This window comes from Sardina pilchardus, chromosome 9, assembly GCF_963854185.1.
Source record: "Sardina pilchardus chromosome 9, fSarPil1.1, whole genome shotgun sequence".
Classification (NCBI taxonomy): Eukaryota; Metazoa; Chordata; class Actinopteri; order Clupeiformes; family Clupeidae; genus Sardina; species Sardina pilchardus.
The window spans coordinates 26,642,286-26,664,324 of record NC_085002.1 but is presented as its reverse complement, the minus strand read 5'-3'; the positions used below and the strand labels follow the sequence as shown (position 1 = coordinate 26,664,324).

Below are 22,039 nucleotides of genomic sequence, written 5' to 3'. Positions count from 1 at the left end.
GAACGGGACACGTGCATTTTCATTTTCATTCTCCGCGTGACATTACTGTATGAGATGAGACACTTATGGAAGTGATTCATTTCTCATTGAGGTGTTTCTGAAGTAAACACTGGAGCCTACAGTACAGTGTGAGTTTTCATTTTGCCACTGATGGTTGAGAATTGTCGTAGGATGCGTGACCTCCTCTTGCTTTTCCCTACCGAGGTGGGGGATTCAAGACGTTCCTAGAAGCTAACGGACAGACAGGGATATCGTCTCACTATAGAGATGACTGCAGCTCTTGTCTGGGTGATATAAAAAGAGAGAGAGAGTCCTACCTGTGTGTCTGGCACTCTCTGCAGAGTCAGGTGTTTGTCTTGTTCTCCTCAGAGCAAAGTGGCACATCCAGTTTCAGAAAGCGCTCGCACTCTTTCATTCTGTCTGTCTCTCCACCCACCACCTTTCGCTCTCCCACTCTCCTCTCGTCTCCTCACGCTCTCCACATCCTCCTGACTAACTGATTTCTCTCTCTCTCTCTCCCTCCCTCCTCTCATGTCTCTCTCTTCAGTTTTCTCTCTCTCTTTCTCTCTCTCTCCCTCCCTCCTTTCATGTTTCTCTCTTCAGTTTTCTCTCTCCCTCGCTCTCTTTCTCTCTCTCTCTCTCACTGTCTCTCTTTTTTATACTGTTGTCCATGAATCCTCTGTAGGCTATATTTGCGTTACTTGTTGTGTTTACAAGCAACAGTATGTTTATTTCATTTTTACTTAATTGTCGTCATCTACAGTATGCATTGACCCTGTATATGTTGACCAGAGGATATCAGGCAATAATAAATGATGTATGTATGATATACATTCATGTGAAATAATGTACTGTGATGTCATATAGGATGGCTGATATACCAAGGCAATTATTGCAGTAAAAGGGAAAGCGTGGAACCACATTATTTAAATAGACAAACAAGATCACTTTCACACACTGTTAGTTAATTGCACTGTTATAGCGCTTCTACTCTGTATCCCCTGGGACATCTTGCTTTCATCTACGGATGCATGTTTCTGCTAATGATGGCACCTAACCTCTGTCCACTGCGCATCTCTTAGCGGGTCTGTGCGGGACCGTTTCTGTGACTGTCAGCCCTCGGCACGTACAAAGTACAAAGTACAAAGTTCAAAGAGCCATGAAATGGCCCTGTTTTGAGTTCCCATTAAAGTGCGTTGCAATTCTCACTCTGGTTGCAGAAGCACACTGCTGCACAAATAAGATCTATCTCCGCCATGCACGGTGTCTTGGGTGAACCCACACATGTTCGAGATGGAGCGGATTGGTCTCATTGAGTCATTTCTGAGCTGCTTGCGCCCACACTCTCCCCAGCACATGAAAGGACGCGACACTCTGAAATGCCAGAGGGGTCACTTGCACCTTCTGCTGGGCGGGAGCTGAGGCAACATTTCTCATGCTGTGCGCTGATGGCAGTCTGATTACTACGTGTCTGATACTCCTCAAAATTGTATTCACACTCGCACACACACACACACACACACACACACACACACACACACACACACACAGACAGACAGACAGACAGACACTCACACACTCACACACACACACACACACACACACACACACAGACAGACACACCCACTCACACACACAAACACACACACACACACACACACACACACACACACACACACACACACACACACACACACACACACACGTACAAAAACCATAGTCATAAACATGGAAACATACATCTAGACACACACTGCATCCTGAGACAAACCACATTTCTTTCATTCACATAGACAGAGAGAGAGAGAGAGAGATAGATAGATACAGCGAGAGAGAGAGAGAAAAAAAAAGTTTCCAGAGATGAAACCGCAAGATAATGACGCTGAGTCGCTGACACTTGTTTGTAGTGCTACGGGTGAATCCCACTCCGCTGATATCTCCCCACCAACAGTTCAAACAGACAGTTTGTTTTGCTTACCTCACGTCTCCTTTGACTCGTTTCCTCAAATACTGCTACAGACACAAGGTCTGTTCAGAGCCAGCAAAGTCCACTTTACAGACCCAAACGCAGGTCCAAAAGCTGCCCAGAACACTTTCATGTCTTCAGAGATGCTGTTTAAAAAGCAAACAAACTCTAAGACCTATAAACTAAGCCAAAAATCTTGTTAGATTCCGTCCCCACAGGCATGTTTACTGTAAATGATCAATGACCAAGGTAGCCAGCCTTTTATCATCTCAGTACTACACTGAATTTCCCCTTGGGGATCAATAAAGTATCTATCTATCTATCTATCTATCTATCTATCTATCTACACATGGTCTTGTGTAGATGGACGTTATTTATCTTTTGACTCTACCGTTGATGAAGCCTGGCAAAGTCACTTTGTGTGTCTTATACAAGTAGTATCTACTGTAATATGTACAGCTGTGCAAAGCAATGGGGCTTCCCCACCATGCCTATGATCAAGCAGAACTCCAAATATTGTATTTAGTCATAACCAGAAGAATGGCAGTGTTTGTATTGACACAGTCTGTTAAATCAACCGTGTACTCAAGGTATAGAGCCTGCTTTCTATGAAACAAAGGGGGAGACATCCTCCGCTGTCATGTGATCATGTTTGATGTTGTATGCTGCTGGATCTCTGAAATGAGATGCTCAGCAAATGGTAGTTGCACATACTGTAGAGAGGCCTATGCTATGTATCATCAGCCATTTCCATTGTGATTGTGGTGAGATGACACAGGGGCACAGTAGTCACATTATTACAAGCTACTCTTCCGATTTCTGCTGCTGGCAACAATAAACCTGAATAAACTTCATCCACAGAGCACCTTTCGAGCATATGTGTAAGGTGTTTACATTACATCTAATGTAGGTGCTTTACATTTGCGTCTAACCCAATGGGCAACACAAGTGTTAAGGCCACCGCCACAAAGGCATCATGGTAAAAATCTGTAATACATAAGAGATGAAAAATAAGAATCAAATGAACAGACAAAAGAAGAAATGAAATAATAACTAAGAATATGCTATAAGAATACAATATAACAAATAGATAACATATGAATATAGTAAGGACAAAACCTTGCAACACCTGCATACAGACACTAACTTTGAAATTATTGGTCCAGCCTTACCAATCACATTGATCAGAGATTCCTAATGTTACTTACTTTGCCATAACTTTACAAACTGCCAATAAACAGCATCAACAGTCAGGAAACAATGTATGCGGGTCTACCTTTGATGTAAATAAATTGCTGCATTTTTCAAATGCAGTTTTTGAGGTTTGCAGGTGTTGCTACTTCTGTTTGTCACAAGAAGTTTCGGTTTCGTCTTCCCCTTGTGTCGCTGATTGGCCTGATAGCCTATTTTTTCTTGTCTGGAGGAAACAGTTATGATATGGGTTGCCAGATTAGATCTCCTTGAAAGAGGCCAGGCTAATAAAACACAAGGACAACGCATATTATAAATCAAACATGTACAATCAAACCTGCTAAAATGTTTTTTGGGGGGATTTTCTCACCATCACTTCACACAATATTAGATATAGTTTTCTTTACACCTTAAGTGTTCTGACACTAGATGGCATCATTCACCATTTTTCACCAGTCACACCAACAGACATGGCTAAATATCACATGACTCTAAATTTGTATCCTTATTTTCAATCTTGTTGGTCAGTCTGTCTTCTTATTTCCATTGAATATCACAGTCAACATTTAAATATATACTCAAGAAAGTGGATATATTTCTTTGTATTTTGCTCCTTAGACACTGTTATGCTTTTTTTTGGGGAAAACAGCAGGTTGGTTTACATAACTAAATTATAGATGGAAAATTGGGGGCACCTGAGAGTGGAGAACTTTATTTCATAAGAGGTAGACAGAATGCTCTTTCAAAATACCAGACCTAGAGAAAGCACTTCAGTCTGTTCAATAATATCAATGCTGTGTCCATTTAAGGCAAGGTGATCTTGTAGCCTGTCAGACTACATTTGATTCACATCAGCTCGTTGGAAGCATTTGTCTGAGTGTTCCTGTTCTGGCCATAGCTGCAGCAGAGAAAGAGAGAGAGGGAGAGAGAGAGAGAGAGAGAGAGAGAGAGAGAGAGAGAAAGAGAGAGAGAGAGTATCTGGATGTATTGTCTTTCTCTTTTTTAAAACAGGCTCCCTAAAAATGCATAAAATATTTCTTCATTAGGACAGCACAGGACTGATACTGTTCAGAAGGATCAAGCTATTTGACTTAACTTTAGTCAGTGATAAAAACACTGTCCATGTACTATTTACTGCCAGCCATGGTGCACAGAAAGTCTCCCTTTCTCTTTGGTATTCTGGAGGAATGAGGTGGGATTGGGCTGCCATTGGGAATGAGTCTACACACAACTCTAAGGTAAACTATCCCCTTAAACAGTTCTCCCGGCCCCTTTTAATTATGCAAAGCTCCTCCCCTACAGTTAGTGACCACTTGGTATGATCCGTAAAACCCTAGCCTGCTTTCTCGTGGTTGGGACTGGGACTTAGTGCACAAGCAGTTTATTTTGGAGGAGGTGCTGGCCCTGACGCAGTCAAATCCAGGCAGCCCACTAACAACTTTACTACACTTCACAGAGAGAGAGAGGGAGAGAGAGAGGGAGAGAGGGATAGGAAAAAGGGAGAGAGTGAGACACAGAGATAAAGAGATAAGTAGTCAGATATAAAGAGAGAAGGGGGAAAAGAGAGAAAGACACAGGGTACAGAAAGAGTGAGAGAGAGAGAGAGAGAGAGTGAGGGATAGAGAGAGACAGAGAGAAAGGAATGAGTTTCTGTGATTCCCATCCCCTGCCGTTGCTGAGTTGAGGAGCCCACCGACTCTGCCACCCACAGGACCGGACCGGACCGGACCGTTCCCTCGGACCTCTCCTCCTCTCCCTCCGCCTCCTCCAGCACCGGTCCTTCCTCTCGGGAGCTGTTGGGATCATCATGTCTGCGTCCGCTGCCAACCTCCAGCACAAGCGCCTGTCCTGTAAGTACCCCTCAACTACAGCTGCCATCAAACTCGGCCAGAGAGTGACTAATGGTTTTGCCGATGTGTAATTGATGTGTTTAATCTGTTCTAGTACAGCCAAATCACTGACATCGACGAGACACAGAACATCCTGAAACAAATATAATAGTATTGAGTCTTTATCCGGCTCTGGCCCCATACCCCAGTTCCCTCATTGTCTATACAGTACTGTATGTGATGAAGAGGCTTTAAAAAACTTCTTATCATTGCTTTTCATCACGTTTGTCTAATTTCTATTGTATATCTAGTGGCATCACCACATTAGATTTCTTCTGAAATGCACATCCTAAAACACATTTGCCAATGTTTACATTGAGTGTTTACCTGCCTCTGAATGTGTTAGTTCAGGATGCAGACATTCCAATGGAGTCACTCGCATGGAGAACTGTAAAGCGAGGAAGGCATATTATTCTAGAGCCACATAGTTTCAGAGTGACTCCTAAACTCCGCTCCATATTTGGACCCTGGGCCTCTGGTTTCTGTCTTCGCGTGGTTCAAGCTCTTGCACTTGTTTGACCATCATGTTGACAGAGTGTGGAGGAAGGCAGGTTTCCTGAGTGTGTGTTTTTAAAGCAGGACAGTTTGCGAAGCTAAAACTCGGCAAGTCAGGGGATAGGAATTTCAGATACTTATTGCCTGATGTGTATGTGTGTGTGTGGGTGGGTGGGTGGTTGAGTGTGTGTGTGTGTGTGTGTGCTCACACATCTGTATGTGTTTGTGTGAGCGTACGGGTACATGTTTAAGAACATCAACAGTGTGGAATGCTGACAAAATATAGTATATAATATTATAATAGTACCTTTTCTGGTTTGGCTTATAAATACATATCAAACTAGAAAAGAACTCCGAGAGTGCAGACCTGAATTTCCCCTTGGGGATCAATAAAGTATCTATCTATCTATCTATCTATCTATCTGACCACCACCAAGCGAAAACATAACCGCCTCCTAGATCCAATGGTAATACGGATCAGTCCCAAATAGCTTCTTTCTTGGGTCATTTCAGACATTTCCTGAAAATCTCATCAAAATCCATCCATAACTTTTTGAGTTATCTTGCTAACAAACAAACAGACAAACAGACAAACAAACAAACCCAGATGAAAACATAACCTCCTTGGCACAGGTAATTACATCAAATCAGTCTACATAAATACTCTGTAAACACACACACACATACACACACACACACACACACACACACACACAGAATACTGAACTTTTCCGCATGCAGCTGGCAATCAGGGATGCTGATGATGAGTAAGAGACATAGACATCTCCACATGCATATTTCAGGATTAGCACAGGGAGTTAACTCAGGTTTTCTGGTTAGTCACGTGTTGTGGACTTCCAGTTCCCACGTCTCCCTTGGTTGCCTGTGCTGTGCTGTGCCTGTTGCTCTCTGGACAGATGCACAGTGGTGACAGACAGGCTCTATCCTCATTCACACAGTTTCCCCACAAGGGAATGCAGCCTACGCTGGAACACTGGAAATTAAATTGGTCACAGAATGCCCTGGGTCACAGAGTTTTTGGTTGGGTGAGGCGTGACTTATTGTTCGGCCTCAAAATTTGATCGGTGTGTGTGTGACCTACAAGTCACCCGATCCGTGCTAGGTGGCCTCTCCTCGAAACCCAGCTGCCGCTCCACAGCCATCCTCTGGAATGCTGGGCCAGACAGGGAATGTGAATGTTGAACTTGGCACGTACGACTTGTAAGTGGTTGAAAGCTGGTATCCGAGTGTGTGTCTTTTAGGGGTCAATAGAGATACTTGAGATTCAGACTTTACTTCTGTGTGAAAACGTTGCTTTCTATTGGCTAGACATACTCAGCGGAAGTCAGTTCAACTGCACCATGAACATAGTTTCAGCAGCATGAACCATGTTGGTTTATTGATAGTGTGAGTGTGGAAGAAGCGCGCCTCCACAGTTCATGACCCGTAAGCTTTTTCTGTATTCCAAGGATAGCTGGACGAGCTGAATGTGACTTTGAATTACTGTGCCTATGTGATGTCAAGCCAGCACACTTAATGGCACACTAAAACACGTGTGCCTCAGGAAGAGTTCAAGTCAGGGCTATCTATGGAAAAAGTTTCCACTGGAATCGCCTTATTATTCATTTTAGCAGTACTGAGTTTATCTCTCTATTGCTCTTATTTGTTTATTTTTGTATCATGTACACAAGTGCATAGTATGCATAGTACATGAATAGTACATAGACTTAGTGTTCTTTGTTTAGTGTTCCCTTTAAATATGTCTATAGCACAGCATCAAGTTTACATCATACACAAAGTATCTGTCAGCGTGTAAGTAATTTTGGCACGAGGCTAAAGTCAACTAAAAATAGAAAGATAACATAAGCAATGATCTAATCTGACCAAAATGTGTCTTGATGCTGTCAGGACCACAGCAAGCAAAGTTGCCGTTACAGTACTGTTGTGAACTGCTACGTAAGTTCCCCTACATAATCTAACCAACTTGAAGAAAACAAGTGTCATGGAATTTTCCAGCAGATCTTTCATTGTGGTAGTAGTGGCCCAGTTATAGCCTCGTGCCTTTGTGATATTAAACTTTATGAGTGGTTGTTTTCTTCAGCTCATGTTGTGGTGACAGTGCTAAATCTGAACCTGAGATGGGGAAACGAAGCCTCTCTTGCTGTTTAGAGAGGCCCTAGATCCTATAGCACTGAGAGCTGGAGAGAACAGACAGAGAAGCTGAACTCTGTCTGCTGCTAAACATACCTCCATTTCACACTTTAGATTACTGGGTGTCAGAGTTGTTTAAGTGTGAAATGAAGAGAAGAAGTTTTTATATTTTCACATTTTATTTTCAGGGATAGAGGCAATTCCAATCAAAACTGTAACATGAGGCATACATTCCGTATGGGGAACATTTTCCTTAAACAGTCTTTATCATGCCTTATTGTCTTATATGATATATAAGCAATTAAACTCAATGAACTTTTTTATGTTGCTCCTTTACACATCAATAACTTTGATTCTGTCCTATTGGTGTGGTTGTGAACATGATCACCAAAAAGACTGCACTGAAGGCAAAACAGAGAGACAAGCAGAAACACTGAAACTGCTGACTCATAAAAATATATCTACTGTATTCACCCTTCTGTCCATTCCTTCACCCTGCACTGTCAGTATGCTGCAATTACTCTTTCTTTTCCGCCCTGAAAGGAACCAATTCTCCATCTTTTATCACACCGCTATACTGTAACCCCATGCTGGCCCCTTCTCGGAGTACTCTGCCAGAGGCCATTGCTCATTCCTTGTTGTTCTGGGCAGTCGAAGTGACCCAGTCATAGTTCCAGTGAAGAGAATAGGCCCCCATTGAGCAGAGTGGTGTAGACTGATGCCATGTGACTAATGGGAAGAGGAGGGCTTTGGAGTGTGATGGTGCTCGTCTGTGCTTCACCCCGTAGGTCAGGGAATGCATTTCCGATCAACACACACACACACACACACGCACACACACATGGACACACACACACACACACACACACACACACACACACACACACACACACGCACACATGGACACACACACACACACACACACACACACACACGCACACAGAGACACACACACACACACACACACACACATGGACACAGACACAGACACAGACACACACACACACAGACACACACACACACACACACACACACACACACACACACACACACAACCTTAGTCACCCCTATTGTCAAGCTCTGAAAACCGAAACTGTTCCTCTCTAATCCCTCAATAACTAATTGGCTCTCAGACTTTTGGAGTGAAGCCCAGTGAGTGTTGAAGAGTAAGGGACAGTGAGAGAGTGTGTGTGTGTGTTTGTGTGAGAGGGGGGGGGGAATCAGGGGGGAGAGAGATATGACAGAAATGCACATGAGTCATGCACAGCAACCCCAAAAACTGCCACATCATACTCACCAAAGCTCCTTCACCCAGGAACTTGGTCACACACACACACACACACACACACACACACACACACACACACACACACACATACACACACACAAACACACACGCACGCACACACACACACATGCTGTTTTGTTTCTATGACTGTGTTTGTTTGTTTTCATGTTTGTTGTGCCGAGTCTCTGCCGTATATACCGCTGAGCAGCCTCTCCCTGGCACCTGACCCTGTGGTCGGGCGTGTCGTGTTATGATGCAGCGCGCCGCGGAGGAAATGTGGGCACCTCAGCACTCCTCTGGTTTGGCTGAGGACCAGAAGCCCTCAGGTTACCTCAGTGCAGCCTCCTCCTCCTCCTCCTCCTCCTCCCCCACTGACAGCTCTTCTGCAGCAGAGGCAAAGACACAGAGCCCTGATTAGTAACTTTGCTATTGATGGTCATTTTTCAAAAGTCCAAAATCCAAAGTCAAGTTCAAAGAGAAATGATGAAGACTCAGCTAAGGACACTATAGGAGAAGGACAGACAGCATGGCCTCATGGCTTTGATTCCATCCAAGAAACATAGGACATACTGTACCATTAAACTGTGTGCGAATATAGAAATCACAAGATATTCATTTCTGATTTTAATATTCCCTGCATGTACAAGGAAAAGTCATTTTTCATGGGCTGTAAAGAGATGAGTACAGCAGTAGAATATAATTACAGAAAGGCAAGTTCAAGTTTGCTGAGCGGATGAACAAATCTCTGGATGTACAGTATGCTGTATCCACATGCTATGGAAAAGACGACGTTTTCAATTTGTGAACTGTTTGGTAGTGTACAATGCTACCATTCACGACTCTTCCATTGCTCTCCGCTATTTTGAAAAGGTCAAAGGTTACAGTATCTCATCTCGGCAACTCGTCCGTCAAAATATTCTATGTGTTGCCCAGTGGAAAATACCACACGAGGGGGTGTTCTTTCACGTCCGCTTTTTGTATTTACCATAATTACCATAGCATGTGAATGCACCAGTAGTATGAGCAAGTGTTCCCTGACTGACCCGCCGACTACTAGCCCATGGACATACCGTAATTAGCCTACCTGCCTATTAGCCGCGGCTTATGCATTGATTTGGCTAAATTTCTTCAGCTATGAGGTTAATACACGGGGACAGTTAATATGGTATCAATATGGTTCAGCTTCTTTTAACTTAGAAAACACTGTCCTGCGACTTATACATAATGCGGCTAATACACAGGAAACTAGAAACTAGAGACGCCGGTCCCAGATGAAAAGATAACTTGGCGGAGGTAATAATAATAATAATAATTGCTGTAGAGACGGAGAGCTTTTCCCACCCTGCAGAGGGGGGAGCCTGAAGAACTGAGGCCTTATGGGTGGACAGAGATGGACATCATCATCTGACACTAATCAACCCAAATCTGATGAGACATGTCCTGCTGACCCGACACGACAGAACCAGACAACAAAGAGGACTCTGTCATCCCTCGATTTGTGGATGTATCCACATCTACGTGTGTACCATTACACGTAACATGCATACAGACATACAGTGCTCACATATAACACTCATAAAACATTCACACCAATTCATGTACGCATACACTGTATATACCACACATACTTGAAAGTACTTCCAAGGAATTGAATATCTTTTGTTCCACACCCACAGAAAAACACAGCTCCATACTTAACGAGCAGACAAGTCTGCACCCACGCATACCATAATAACCAGACATCATGTCACACTCTCACTCCTCCCCATAAGAACATGATGAAACCAACACGCCCTTCAACCCCGTGCCAGGCCAAGTAAAACACACTCCATCTGAACGATCCTGAGCTCATGCGGGTCACCGCAGCGGGTGTTTTGGGAAGTGTGTGTGTGTGTGTGTGTGTGTATGTGTGTGTGTGTGCGCGCGTTGCTATGTTATTGCTTTGCCTGCATGAAAACTGAAACTGGGTATGAGATACGAAAATACCTTTAGCCATTAACACAGTGACATCAGTGCCCAAACACATCATGGCAGTTCTGTGTTGACTCATATTTCTGAGGGGAAAGCACTCGGGCGCGATGGTGCAATGTGATAACACTGGCCACGGTAGACTGTGGAGAACAGACCATAATAGGCCTTGCTGGGGACTCAACACCCAACACCTAGGAGTGTGTGCTGTGATGAAGCTCAGCCTCAGTGCAACCAAAAGGAGTCACAACGAGCACGACACACGGCCTTCACACGAGGGCCTCTATAAACGTAAAACAACTTCAAATGCATGTAAGAGACATGTAAACAACTGGGACACAAAACAAAGCTTTACTCAGTCAAACAAAACTTTACTCGGTCGTTCAGTGTCGGATGTGCTGGACATCCCAGTGATGGAATGAGCGAGGAGCTATTTTGTAAGACCTGCGTGTGGTCTGCAAAACTATACAGCCATATCTGGACCGACATAATGAGCGCAGGGGAGGGAACCAGTAGGACGAGGACAGGGAGACAGTGGGAACAGAGCCTGTCCTGCTCATTAGGACATCCCCATCGTGGTGTTCATATTTTTACATAATGACTTCTCCCTTATATAACTTCTTATGTCCACTTTATGTGCTGGATATCTCTTTCACCAGATGACCACAACAAGAATAATAACTAGAAAAGTACTCAGAGAGCGCAAACCTCTGCCAAGCGAAAACATAACCTCCTCCTGGATCCAGACGATGATACGGATCACTCCTATCTTTTTAATTGTTTCTTCCTTGGATCATTTCAGACTCTCCCTGAAAATGTAATTGAAATCCTTCCATAACCTTTTGAGTTATCTTGCGAACAAACAAACAAACAAACAAATAAACAGACGGACAGACAAACAAACCCTGATGAAAACATAACCTCATTGGCAGAGGTAATGATAAATAAAAAAAACACCTAAAATCTGATTAACCAGGCTACAGTCTGTCTCTGTGCAGTTAAACTGTTTTTGTAAGTTGTTTATGCTGTGGTCCACTGCTGCGGCTCACAGCAAAAATTGGAGCCTTTGAGAGAATTCCAGAGTGTCCGTGCTCCAGAACACTTGTAATTAGCTGCTGTCTGATTCCGACCGATAAATGGAATCTTTGGATGCTTTGCGTGCTGTTTGACTCATGGGAACCAGGAGCCAATAACCAGGGTCATGAGGTCTCTAACAGGGCTGTGGCTGTGGGCCGCTCATTGAGTCGGGTCCAGACCCACTGCCCGGCCCTTACCCCTGCGCCGCGGTCCAGAAGCTCTTGGATCATCATCTGGAAAAGACGTTTCCTGTGCCTGCGGATCCAAAAACAGCCAGTGAGATGTGTTTTGTTTATCCTGTGGTTGAGCTGGGGGAATGGTGTGGGGCCCCCTTTTTTACTTCAGGCAGGAAGATGAGGAGAAAGAGAGAGAGCGAGAGAGAGAGAGAGAGAGAGAGAGAGAGAGAGAGAGAGAGAGAGAGAGAGAGAGAGAGAGAGAGATATCTGTATACAAGTGTGTGCCTCAGTTGAGATGTTTCTCAAAAAGCTGGGCAGGGACTCTGCAAATGATCTCCTGGGTTACAAATCCCCCAGTGAGGAGAAATGGTAACCTCCCTGCTCTCTTTCTCTCACCTCATTGAGGAGGAGGAGTTGTGGTGTGTTTTGGCGTATAAAACATACCCTCTCTAAATGGAGGATTTGGGGTTTGTCTTTGTGTGGTGGAGCAGGGAAAGAACCAAGCAACATCCGCTGGTTTGGAGCTATAGGCCCTGATCCTACCATACGATCCTACCATTTCCTCTGTGGAGGGGGGGGGGGGGGGGGGGGCTGGCGGGGAGTGGAGGACAGAAAGAGCAAGAAAGGGAGAGGGAGGAGAGAAAAAAATGAGTGAGAGATGGAGAGTGAGAGAGAGAAGCGTTCCGTTTGCGACGCTTAAAATCCATTTTAGAAGACTGGTCTAGTTTTTTTTTCAAATGAACGTAATGTAGCTACTTCCATTGATTATAGTGATTATTAACTGCTGCAGCATACGCTTCGTGAACGCAATGCTTCAGTTACGCGCCTGATGCAGCTCCCCTGTGAGAGTGAGGGAGGAGAAGCCAAGACCCAGTGAAACAGAACAGCTGTCCACCTCCAGGTTGGTGAGGGAGAACCCCAGACAGAAGGGAAGAGAGCAGCAGCAGCAGCAGCAGCAGCAGCAGGACAGGCGTGTGAGATCCTTCAACCCTGTCACGGCACACAATAAGCCTCTCATGCCGTGCCGTCTCAGGACCACTGGGTCAAGCTGACGCTCTCTGGGTAATCTCTCTCTTCCGCTGCCCTCTCAATGGGCCCTGTGTGACAGCGTCCCGTAAACAGCACCCACTTCGACACTCCAAGCAAAGCCAAGCGCTGAAGTCATCGGGGTGTGTGACAGACATGCTGACCTCATGCCGTATGACCCTGTTTTCCTCTTTCACTGAGGTCAGCATGGTCGCTAAAGATGCAACTAATCGACATGATTGGGGTTTTGATTTTCTGCTTGTGAGCAGATGTGATTGAATGTTTTGTTGACAGTGATGTCTCATGATTGCAGTGACTCTAAATTTAGCCACCTTGTCATGAATTATTCATGGATTTGTCAATCATGGTCAGGGAATGTTCTTTTTGGGGCGGTACAGGGCTAAGTGTAATGGACATGTCCGATTTTTCAGTATTACGAAAGGAGGAGTCTGTTATGAAATTCTTCATTGTCTAAGGAAATTATGTGATGCTTGTGCAACTAATTCAAGCCATGAAAAGCTTTATACAAGAGAGTGGCAAAAGCCGAGAGTGAACCCGCTTGACTTGCTACATTTGTATTTACTTGCCTGACTTGCCACATTTGCATTTACTCCCATATTTCTATTAACACACATAAAAGTGGGTCCATTTAAGACTCCAGTGGCTGTCTTTTTAAAAAGTCTAATGCCATGCAAGGGATTGCATGACTGCCCACAATGCTGCTTTTAAGAGGGCACTAAGAGGGCACTGTGCGGCCCTGGCTGGCGGCTTCATTGTTGGCATGGCATGGCATGACCGTTCACCTTTGTGAAGCATGCCATCTCCTCTTACATAAGCTGGCGCATAAGTAAAGCATCTCGCATGCCAGGCTAGCGCTCGAGCCCTTTGCGCTGACCGCACAGTCCCGTCCCAGGGTACCTGGAGTGAGAGCGGACTTTCAGACGCGGGGCGGGGACAAGCTGCCCCTTTGAATTTGGCTTGATCCCTGCCCCCCAGCGATCCATCCCATAAACCATTGCAGCTCATTGCGGGCGAGGGATTGAGGATGTACAGTATTTCTAGCTCTCTGTCTGTCTATTAATAAAAATGTATATTAAATTATATCATATTATATTCTATTATCTTATATTATATTGTATTGAATTATATCATATCATATTATATTATATTATTTTATATTATATTGTATTTAATTATATCATATCATATTATATTATATTAGTTTAGATTATAATGTTCTATGCTTTCTTACATGCTCAGACCATTAGAATATATGCAACATTGAAGAGGGAGACAGAGAGACATGTGCCCTTCTGTCACTGCCTCTGCGCTTTGAGACAAACTACTCTGGTGTTACGTAATCTCTTCCGTGTCTTCCTTGCTCATGCAGAAGAATAGCGAGCCAGACTCTCCCTCCTTTCTTTCTCTCTCTCTCTCTCTCTCTTGACTCTTCCCTTTCTCTTCTATGCGCTTCGCTTACATAAACCTGGAAAGACCAAGGAGAGGCACTGACTTTTTATGAAATGTCAAGTTGCTGGAAAAAGACGACAGCGACGACGAGTCTCGCTGAACACAGCAGAGTAGAGTGGCCTTTGGGGAAGGGACCGGGGTCAGATCACTGGTCTCCAAACGCACAGTGATACCAGCACAGAACTATTTGGTCCCTGATCTCAGCTCCCCCCTCCCCAACACCCCTGCTCTCTTGGCAGGATGAGTTTACTGTGAGCTTCATGAGAATGTTCTTTTGAACGACAGACACTGTTTTTAGAGCGTTCTGCTTCAAGAACATTCAGGAAGTTGACAGCTGGCCAGTCCTGTGAGCTGGTAGGCCGCCAATGGTTGGCACAGTGTTCGACTGGCACTAAAGCGTGGCAGTGGCCGTACTGGTGGCGAGGGGGGTGAGTCAGCAAGGCATGCTGGATATCATTTGGCATTAACTGGCATCCGTTGGCACGGTGACCTAAGAGGAAGGGACTTGGGTGGGCCGCTGTGTGGGAGAGACAGACCGGTGTGAACAGCACAGAGCATTGTGAATGTCTGCCTGTCTGATGAGGAGGGGATGAGGAATAGTCACATGGTTGGCAACCAGGTGGAAAAGGCTTCTACAGACACAACACGCTCGCACACACACACTCTGGCATGCTCTCATGCATGCACAAACATGAACACACACGCACACGCACACACACACACACTCACTGGCATGCCCCTCTCGCTCACCTTTCCTGACCATTTAAATCTCCTCTTATCATCTTATCAGACTCACCGATTTCCCTATTCACACTGGACCACAGCGTTGGTGCAGCGATTAATATTTATTAGAAATAGCTAAAGGGTACAAGTATGGTGTACAGTGCAGTGTCTTGCAGCACACTGGCTTTTCTACCAGTTTGGTTTCTTCTTCATTGAATTGTGCCTGTATTTGTGTCTGTATTTCAAAATAATGCACTTACTGTAAGCAGTGGCTCTCGTGTGCCAGTGTACAGGGTGTGTCTGTACTTGTGCATCAGCATAAAAATCAGCTTTTTGTTAGTGTGTGAGATTCCGACAACTGGCTTGGCAAACACAGGAAAACAACCCATCAGCACTCTCCATGGAGGCTGGATAACCTTAACATGATTCCCAATTTAGCCGAGGCTTAAAAGCCTGATCCAATTTGCCCCAATCCCCATCAGTGGCTTCTAATTGCGTTTAAATCCCCTGGATGCGGTTGCCGAGGTGTTCAATATATATCGATGGGAAAAGCTGTGGAAGGGCAGAGCACAGCTTTCAGACACATAGACAGCATAGGGTACTGGCACTCAAACTGTACTGTTGTTTCAGCTGCACCTATCTATGGAAGCCGTGTTTAATGTCCAAGGATGCAATCGGGGCGGTGGAGATGTACTGCCTGCTGCGTAGTCATCACAGGCTGGAAATAAAATACGGGTGTGACAGCAAGCCGTTTCAAATTCTATTGTTTCTAAAAGTAGTTGCAAAAACACCGTCATCATTTTAGGAGCCAATTTCACTGCACTTGAGGCTATAGTTGAAAAGTGATAACTGCTACATGACTATGTTAAGGCAATGCATGCTGAATGATTTAAGGGTGGACTGTCACTATGTATTTCAGCAGTGTCTTGTGTTGCGCTACATAGACAGACAGTGGAAAGAGCAATAAGCAGAGCTGGTGTGCAAGGTCAGCGGGGGTCCAAGCTGTCAGTGTCCGGCTTGGGGTGTGTGTGTGTGTGTGTGTGTGTGTGTGTGTGGGGGGGGGGGGGCACTGACAGAGACATGGAAGGACATGCCCAGGGCTGGCAGACATGTCCAAACGTGTCCCGTCTCCTCTGCTGTCCTCTCGTCCTCCTCGTGTGTTGTCGCGGTAGCTGTTGCTAGGTAGCAGGCGGTGCGGGGATGGGGGTCATGCAGAGCAGGAAAGGGTTACGCAGAGGACACCAGATGCTGCTGATGGCACGGGCCCCCAGAAATACAGGGCGCAATACACACACACACACACACACCACACACACACACACACACACACACACACACACACACACACACACATACTGCACACACACACACACACACACACACACACACATACTGAACACACACACACACACACACACACACACACACACACACACAGAGACACACACACACACACACACACACACACACACAAACACACACACACACACACACACACACACACACACACACACAGAAACACACAGAGACACACACTCATAAAAACAAACATACACTGTCCGATTCTCTCTTTTGTTCCCTCCTTCTCTGCCTCTAAGAGAGAGATAGAGAGAGAGAGAGAGAGAGAGAGAGAGAGAGAGAGAGAGAGAGAGAGAGAGACAGAGAGAGCGGAAAAAATGAATAAGCAGAATGAGCCATCAGACTGTTATGAGGGGCTGAGTGATGCTCACACGTCTGGTCAGTGTGAGAGCAGCAGGTAGTCAGACAGTCTGGCAGGCATGGGGAGCAGGGAAGGGGCTTTGCAAGGGACACCAGACGCCAGACGCTCAGGATGGAGATTGAAAGGATACAGTCTATGATACACACACACACACACACACACACACACACTCACACACACACACACACACGCTCACACACTAGCTCCCTTTTTCTTTCTTTCTCTCTTTTCTCACTTTCTTTCTCCCATACACACACTCTCTCTCACACACATACTCACACAAACACGCACACAAACTGAGACACATAGACCACAAAGCAAGCACACAGATTTGATTTACATCAGTAACTGGCAATTACTGTAAGTGATAGACACAGACTTAAAACCGTTTCCCACACCACACACTCACCCTCACACACACACACACACACACACACACACACACACACACACACACACACACACACACACACACACACACACACACACACACACACACACACACACACACACACACACACACACACTCACGCCACACAAGCACACTTGCGTCAGTAGCCCCAAAGGTAATCAAATCACAGGTCCACCAGTGAAACACACACCTCCGTAATCCTGCTGCAGGAGACCAGATTAAAACTCAGGTGATTTACTCAGGCCATATACACCCTACCATTACAGTAATTTCCCGCATATAAGACGCATTGTGTATAAGATGCAGGACAGTGTTTTATGCAAGTTACAGTAAAAAACCATATTACTGTAACTGCTCCCCTACTGTATATTAACCTCATAGCGGAAGAAATTTTGCAAAATCAATGCTTACAGTCGGGAAATTACGGGTACATTGTGCTTCATAAAGGGAGCTCAATACAGACATATACTTCTCATTCATGTACATTATGCAATAACTGTGAGGTACGTAAACACAACACAAGTAGAAAAGTGATGTGTGTGCAATGTGTGTGTGTAGCAGTGAACCATAATTTAACTGTCAACAGAATAGGGATTTAATGTCAACACGGTCCTGCAGGTGTTTGTAAGCAATTTCATAATCGTATGAGTCATTGTTTAGCCAAATATTTGTATGCTGTTCAGTTCCTCACAACCTCCCTTACTGTAAGTGACATTTTCCTAAGTGACTGTGTGAAGTGCTCTGGGGTCTGCCCTACTCATAAATGCCAGCAGATCAATAGGTCCTACCGCATACTAAGTGCCTTTAAGTGAAGTGTGCTTAAACCGTTCATAAATGGAAATTTTCATTTCAATGCATCACTCATTAATTTCCCTGTGACACAAGTTACACCTACAGCCATACATGTTTCTGTATCATATGGGGATAGGGAAGCACCACTAGCCTTACACAGTTAAGGCCCGCGCCCACTGGACACGCTGTTCAGCGGTGTGGGTTTGACGTGGAGGATTTTAGAATCGTTTTCTAACCCTGTGCAGCTGCCGCACAGCAGACGTTTCTAGTGGGCATTGCTCCGTTAAAAACGATGGAGTTGTTATCGCGTCACGCCGCATACGTGTCCGGCTTATGAAACACATGAAACACTAAACAGTGAAGTATTTGTGTGTGCCCTGTGCTTTTGCCCTCCCAATTAAACATTTTGTTTTCTTCAGTGCTGCTGTGCTTAATCTTCAATAATAAATGAGGTGCAAGTGGAATACTTGTATTGTTGGCCTCGTCCTACGAGTTCTATTGTCCGCTGTTCCCTCAGTGATCTGCTGCCCCCTGCTGGTAGAAGAGACTCAACATTTATACTCTGCATGCCATTCAGAGGCGCATGCTACTGTAGATGATGATGTGCGAATGACTGAAGCGACCTCTTGTGTGTGTCACCAGCGGAAACGGAGCATGCTCAGAGGGGACCTGAGATGGACGCGTCCCGAGAGAGGAAGCTGAGGGAGCGGCAGCGCTTCTTCTTTGAGGAGGTCTTTCAGCACGACGTGGACGTTTACCTGTCCAACTCACACCTGCAGATAGACTACAAGAGACGTGAGTACATTTATATGCACGCGCGCACACACACACACATCTTGAATTTCCCCTCGGGAATCAATAAAGTATCTATCTATCTATCTATCTATCTATCTATCTATCTACACGCCACACGCCACACACATACGCACACACACACACACACACACACACACACACACACACACACACACACATACATGTCACACACACACACACACACACACACACACACACACACACAGACAAACACAGACACACATGCATGCATGCCACACACGCCCCCCCCCCCCCCACACACGCCACACAATCACACACGCCACACACACACACACATACACACACACCAATACTGCTTTTAAAACCATTCCTGAACCTCGTGCCTCTGTGGGCCCCTGTCTCTCTGTGCAGCCCCGATCGGCAGCATCTCGTCCATGGAGGTGAACGTGGACATGCTGGAGCAGCTGGAGCTCCTGGACCTCTCCGACCAGGACGCCCTAGACGTGTTCTTCAGTGCCTCAGGAGACGACGGAGGGCTGACCTCTCCTCTGCCTGGTAAACAAACACACAAAGAAAACAAATATAAACATAAAAGCAAAAGCACAAACACCAGCACGACTACAGGCAAGAGGCAAAAGCACTTAATGACAGAGTGGGAACAAGAAAAGCACTCAGTGAGCGCAAACCTCCGCCAAGCCAAAACATAACCGCCTCATGGATCCAGACGGTGATACGGATCACTCCCAAAATGTAATCGTTTCTTCCTCAGGTCATTTCAGCCCTTCCCTGAACATTTCATCGAAATCCATCCACAACTTTCTGAGTTATCTTGCGAAAAAACAAACAAACAAACAGACAGACAAACAAACCCCCTTGGCGGAGGTACAGTAATTACAGGAGCTAGCTGTCAGGCCAGTGTGAGGGCTGGTCATGAAGTAGGGCTGTACTCAGATGAAGCTGAATCAAGTCTGGGTTGGATCTCATGTCATCTAGCCTATATAATGGCTACAGCAGGACCAGATCAGCGCCACACTCTTACATGTAATATAAATGTGTTGAAAACTACACATCTCTGTGTCCAGATAGGGACAACACAGTTGCTTGTCCAAAACATTGCTTTTATTATTTGTTACACAATATGTGTAGCCTTCCCATGCTGCACCACAGTTTCAGGACGATTCTTAGGGCCCAGCACCGACAGGGGGTCCCCACGAGTGCCCAGAATTATTGCCTGTCATAGCGAGCAAATTTTCTAGCAGCAGCCCTGGCTACAGGAGCACTGTATGTTAGGGTGACCAGACGCCCCCGGGACTCAGGGGACAGTGCCCATTTTTGATTGCCTGTCTCAGGGAAAATACAGAAAAACGACCTATGTCCCCATTTTTTGAAGATAAAACTTGTATGTATCGTCGGATTGATAGGTCAAACTGAAAATGTCCCTGTTTTTTTCCCCACATTTTTGGGATTATGTCCCCGGTTTTGGTATCGGACATCTGGTCACCTTACTGTATATCCGACACACTGACTTCAGTAGTCTCTTATCTGATGCACTTTCTATCCCTGCCTGCAGACGGTGAGGACGACGAGCCAGACGAGGAGGGAATCACTCTGCTTGTGCCCAACAGCTCCTCAATCAAGTCCCGCATGTCCTCCACATCCTCTGCCGCCTCTTACGACAGCCAGGGGACCAATGGGGAAGGACCAGAAACCCCCACCATCCAATCAGAAGATGAGGATGGTCACAGTGACGACTTGTTGCTGACACCCACAAGCATGGATGAGAAGAACGGCCCACCCCTTTTCTCTCCCTGAACATTCTGATTGGACAGAATGAAAAAAAACGCCTAGTTTAATTGGTGAAAGACTATACCTGAAGTGGGCAGAATTTTCTAGACCACTAAAAAACTGCCAAAGACTTTCATGGACAAGCTGAAAAGACATTGGTACACTTTTATTGTGTTATTCACTAACTTTACAAGTTTGACTTTCTGCACTCAATAATAACTTTGACATGATATAATTACTAAATGACTATGCTACTGCATGTTTGAGTCAGTGCTTTGGTTTTCTGTTTTTATCATCAGTCGTAAAGATCTGTTAAAACATGTCATTTTCATAGCACCTCTCCATATCATGTACCTACGCAGATACTGTAAATATCAGAGCTCTGTTGGTGAAAGCATGCTTCACTGACAGGTGAAAGTACAAAAATTGCCTTTGTTTCTGCATAACCAACAAAAAATAAACATTTGTAGATTGTAGATATTTTGGAGATCAGTTTATGCTCCAGTTTAACATGATAATCTTTAAAAGACCAACTCCTGTTTTGCCTGATTCTTAAGAACAACACATGATTATTAAGAACGTCTCTACCATCACAGATAACATGACTGGTGAATGACAAGGAGGAAGGAGATGGAGTGATACCGATATATCTATAGAAGTGAAGAAAAAGAAAAGACGTCATGTATCCCTCTCTCTCTCTCTCTCTCTCTCTGCCTTGACTCACATACAGTGTGAACTTACGTGACAATCTTCATCCATAGGGTTTAATACGCTATTTGAAGTTGCGCTGCCTGTTGTTAAAAGGAATGACAAATGTCACTTACATTGGTTTAAAGAATGTTACAGTACGCCCAAAACACACCTCTGGTTAATTAAAGTACTACCGACTTCTTGAACAATGCGCCAGACAGATGCAAGTGTTTTAGACTATCATAAAAGACGCCAAACAAATGCAAAGCCTGGTCTCAAAGGCAATTGTAAAGAAACTGTTGAAACTGACATTTCTAGGCTGGGTGAACTCTGCCTGACCTGCCAGCGAATTAGGATTTTGCCCGGCAGCTCAGGCTGGAAACCTGCACATCTATCTCCCCTGCTTCCTGTCCACAACATTTTGGGTCTAATCACAAACTAAC

At 45.0% G+C, this 22,039-nt stretch overlaps 1 protein-coding gene across 1 annotated transcript; it reads left to right on the top strand.

The window, feature by feature from the left end:
* Positions 1–4,615: 4,615 nt before the first annotated feature.
* On the top strand, positions 4,616–21,439 carry si:ch211-253b8.5 (dysbindin). The gene is made up of 4 exons (XM_062545080.1): positions 4,616–5,007; positions 18,987–19,139; positions 19,533–19,676; positions 20,692–21,439. The coding sequence occupies exons 1-4, from the start codon at positions 4,965–4,967 to the stop codon at positions 20,931–20,933; spliced, it is 582 nt and encodes a 193-aa protein (XP_062401064.1). The 5' UTR covers positions 4,616–4,964; the 3' UTR covers positions 20,934–21,439.
* The last annotated feature ends 600 nt before the right edge of the window (positions 21,440–22,039 follow it).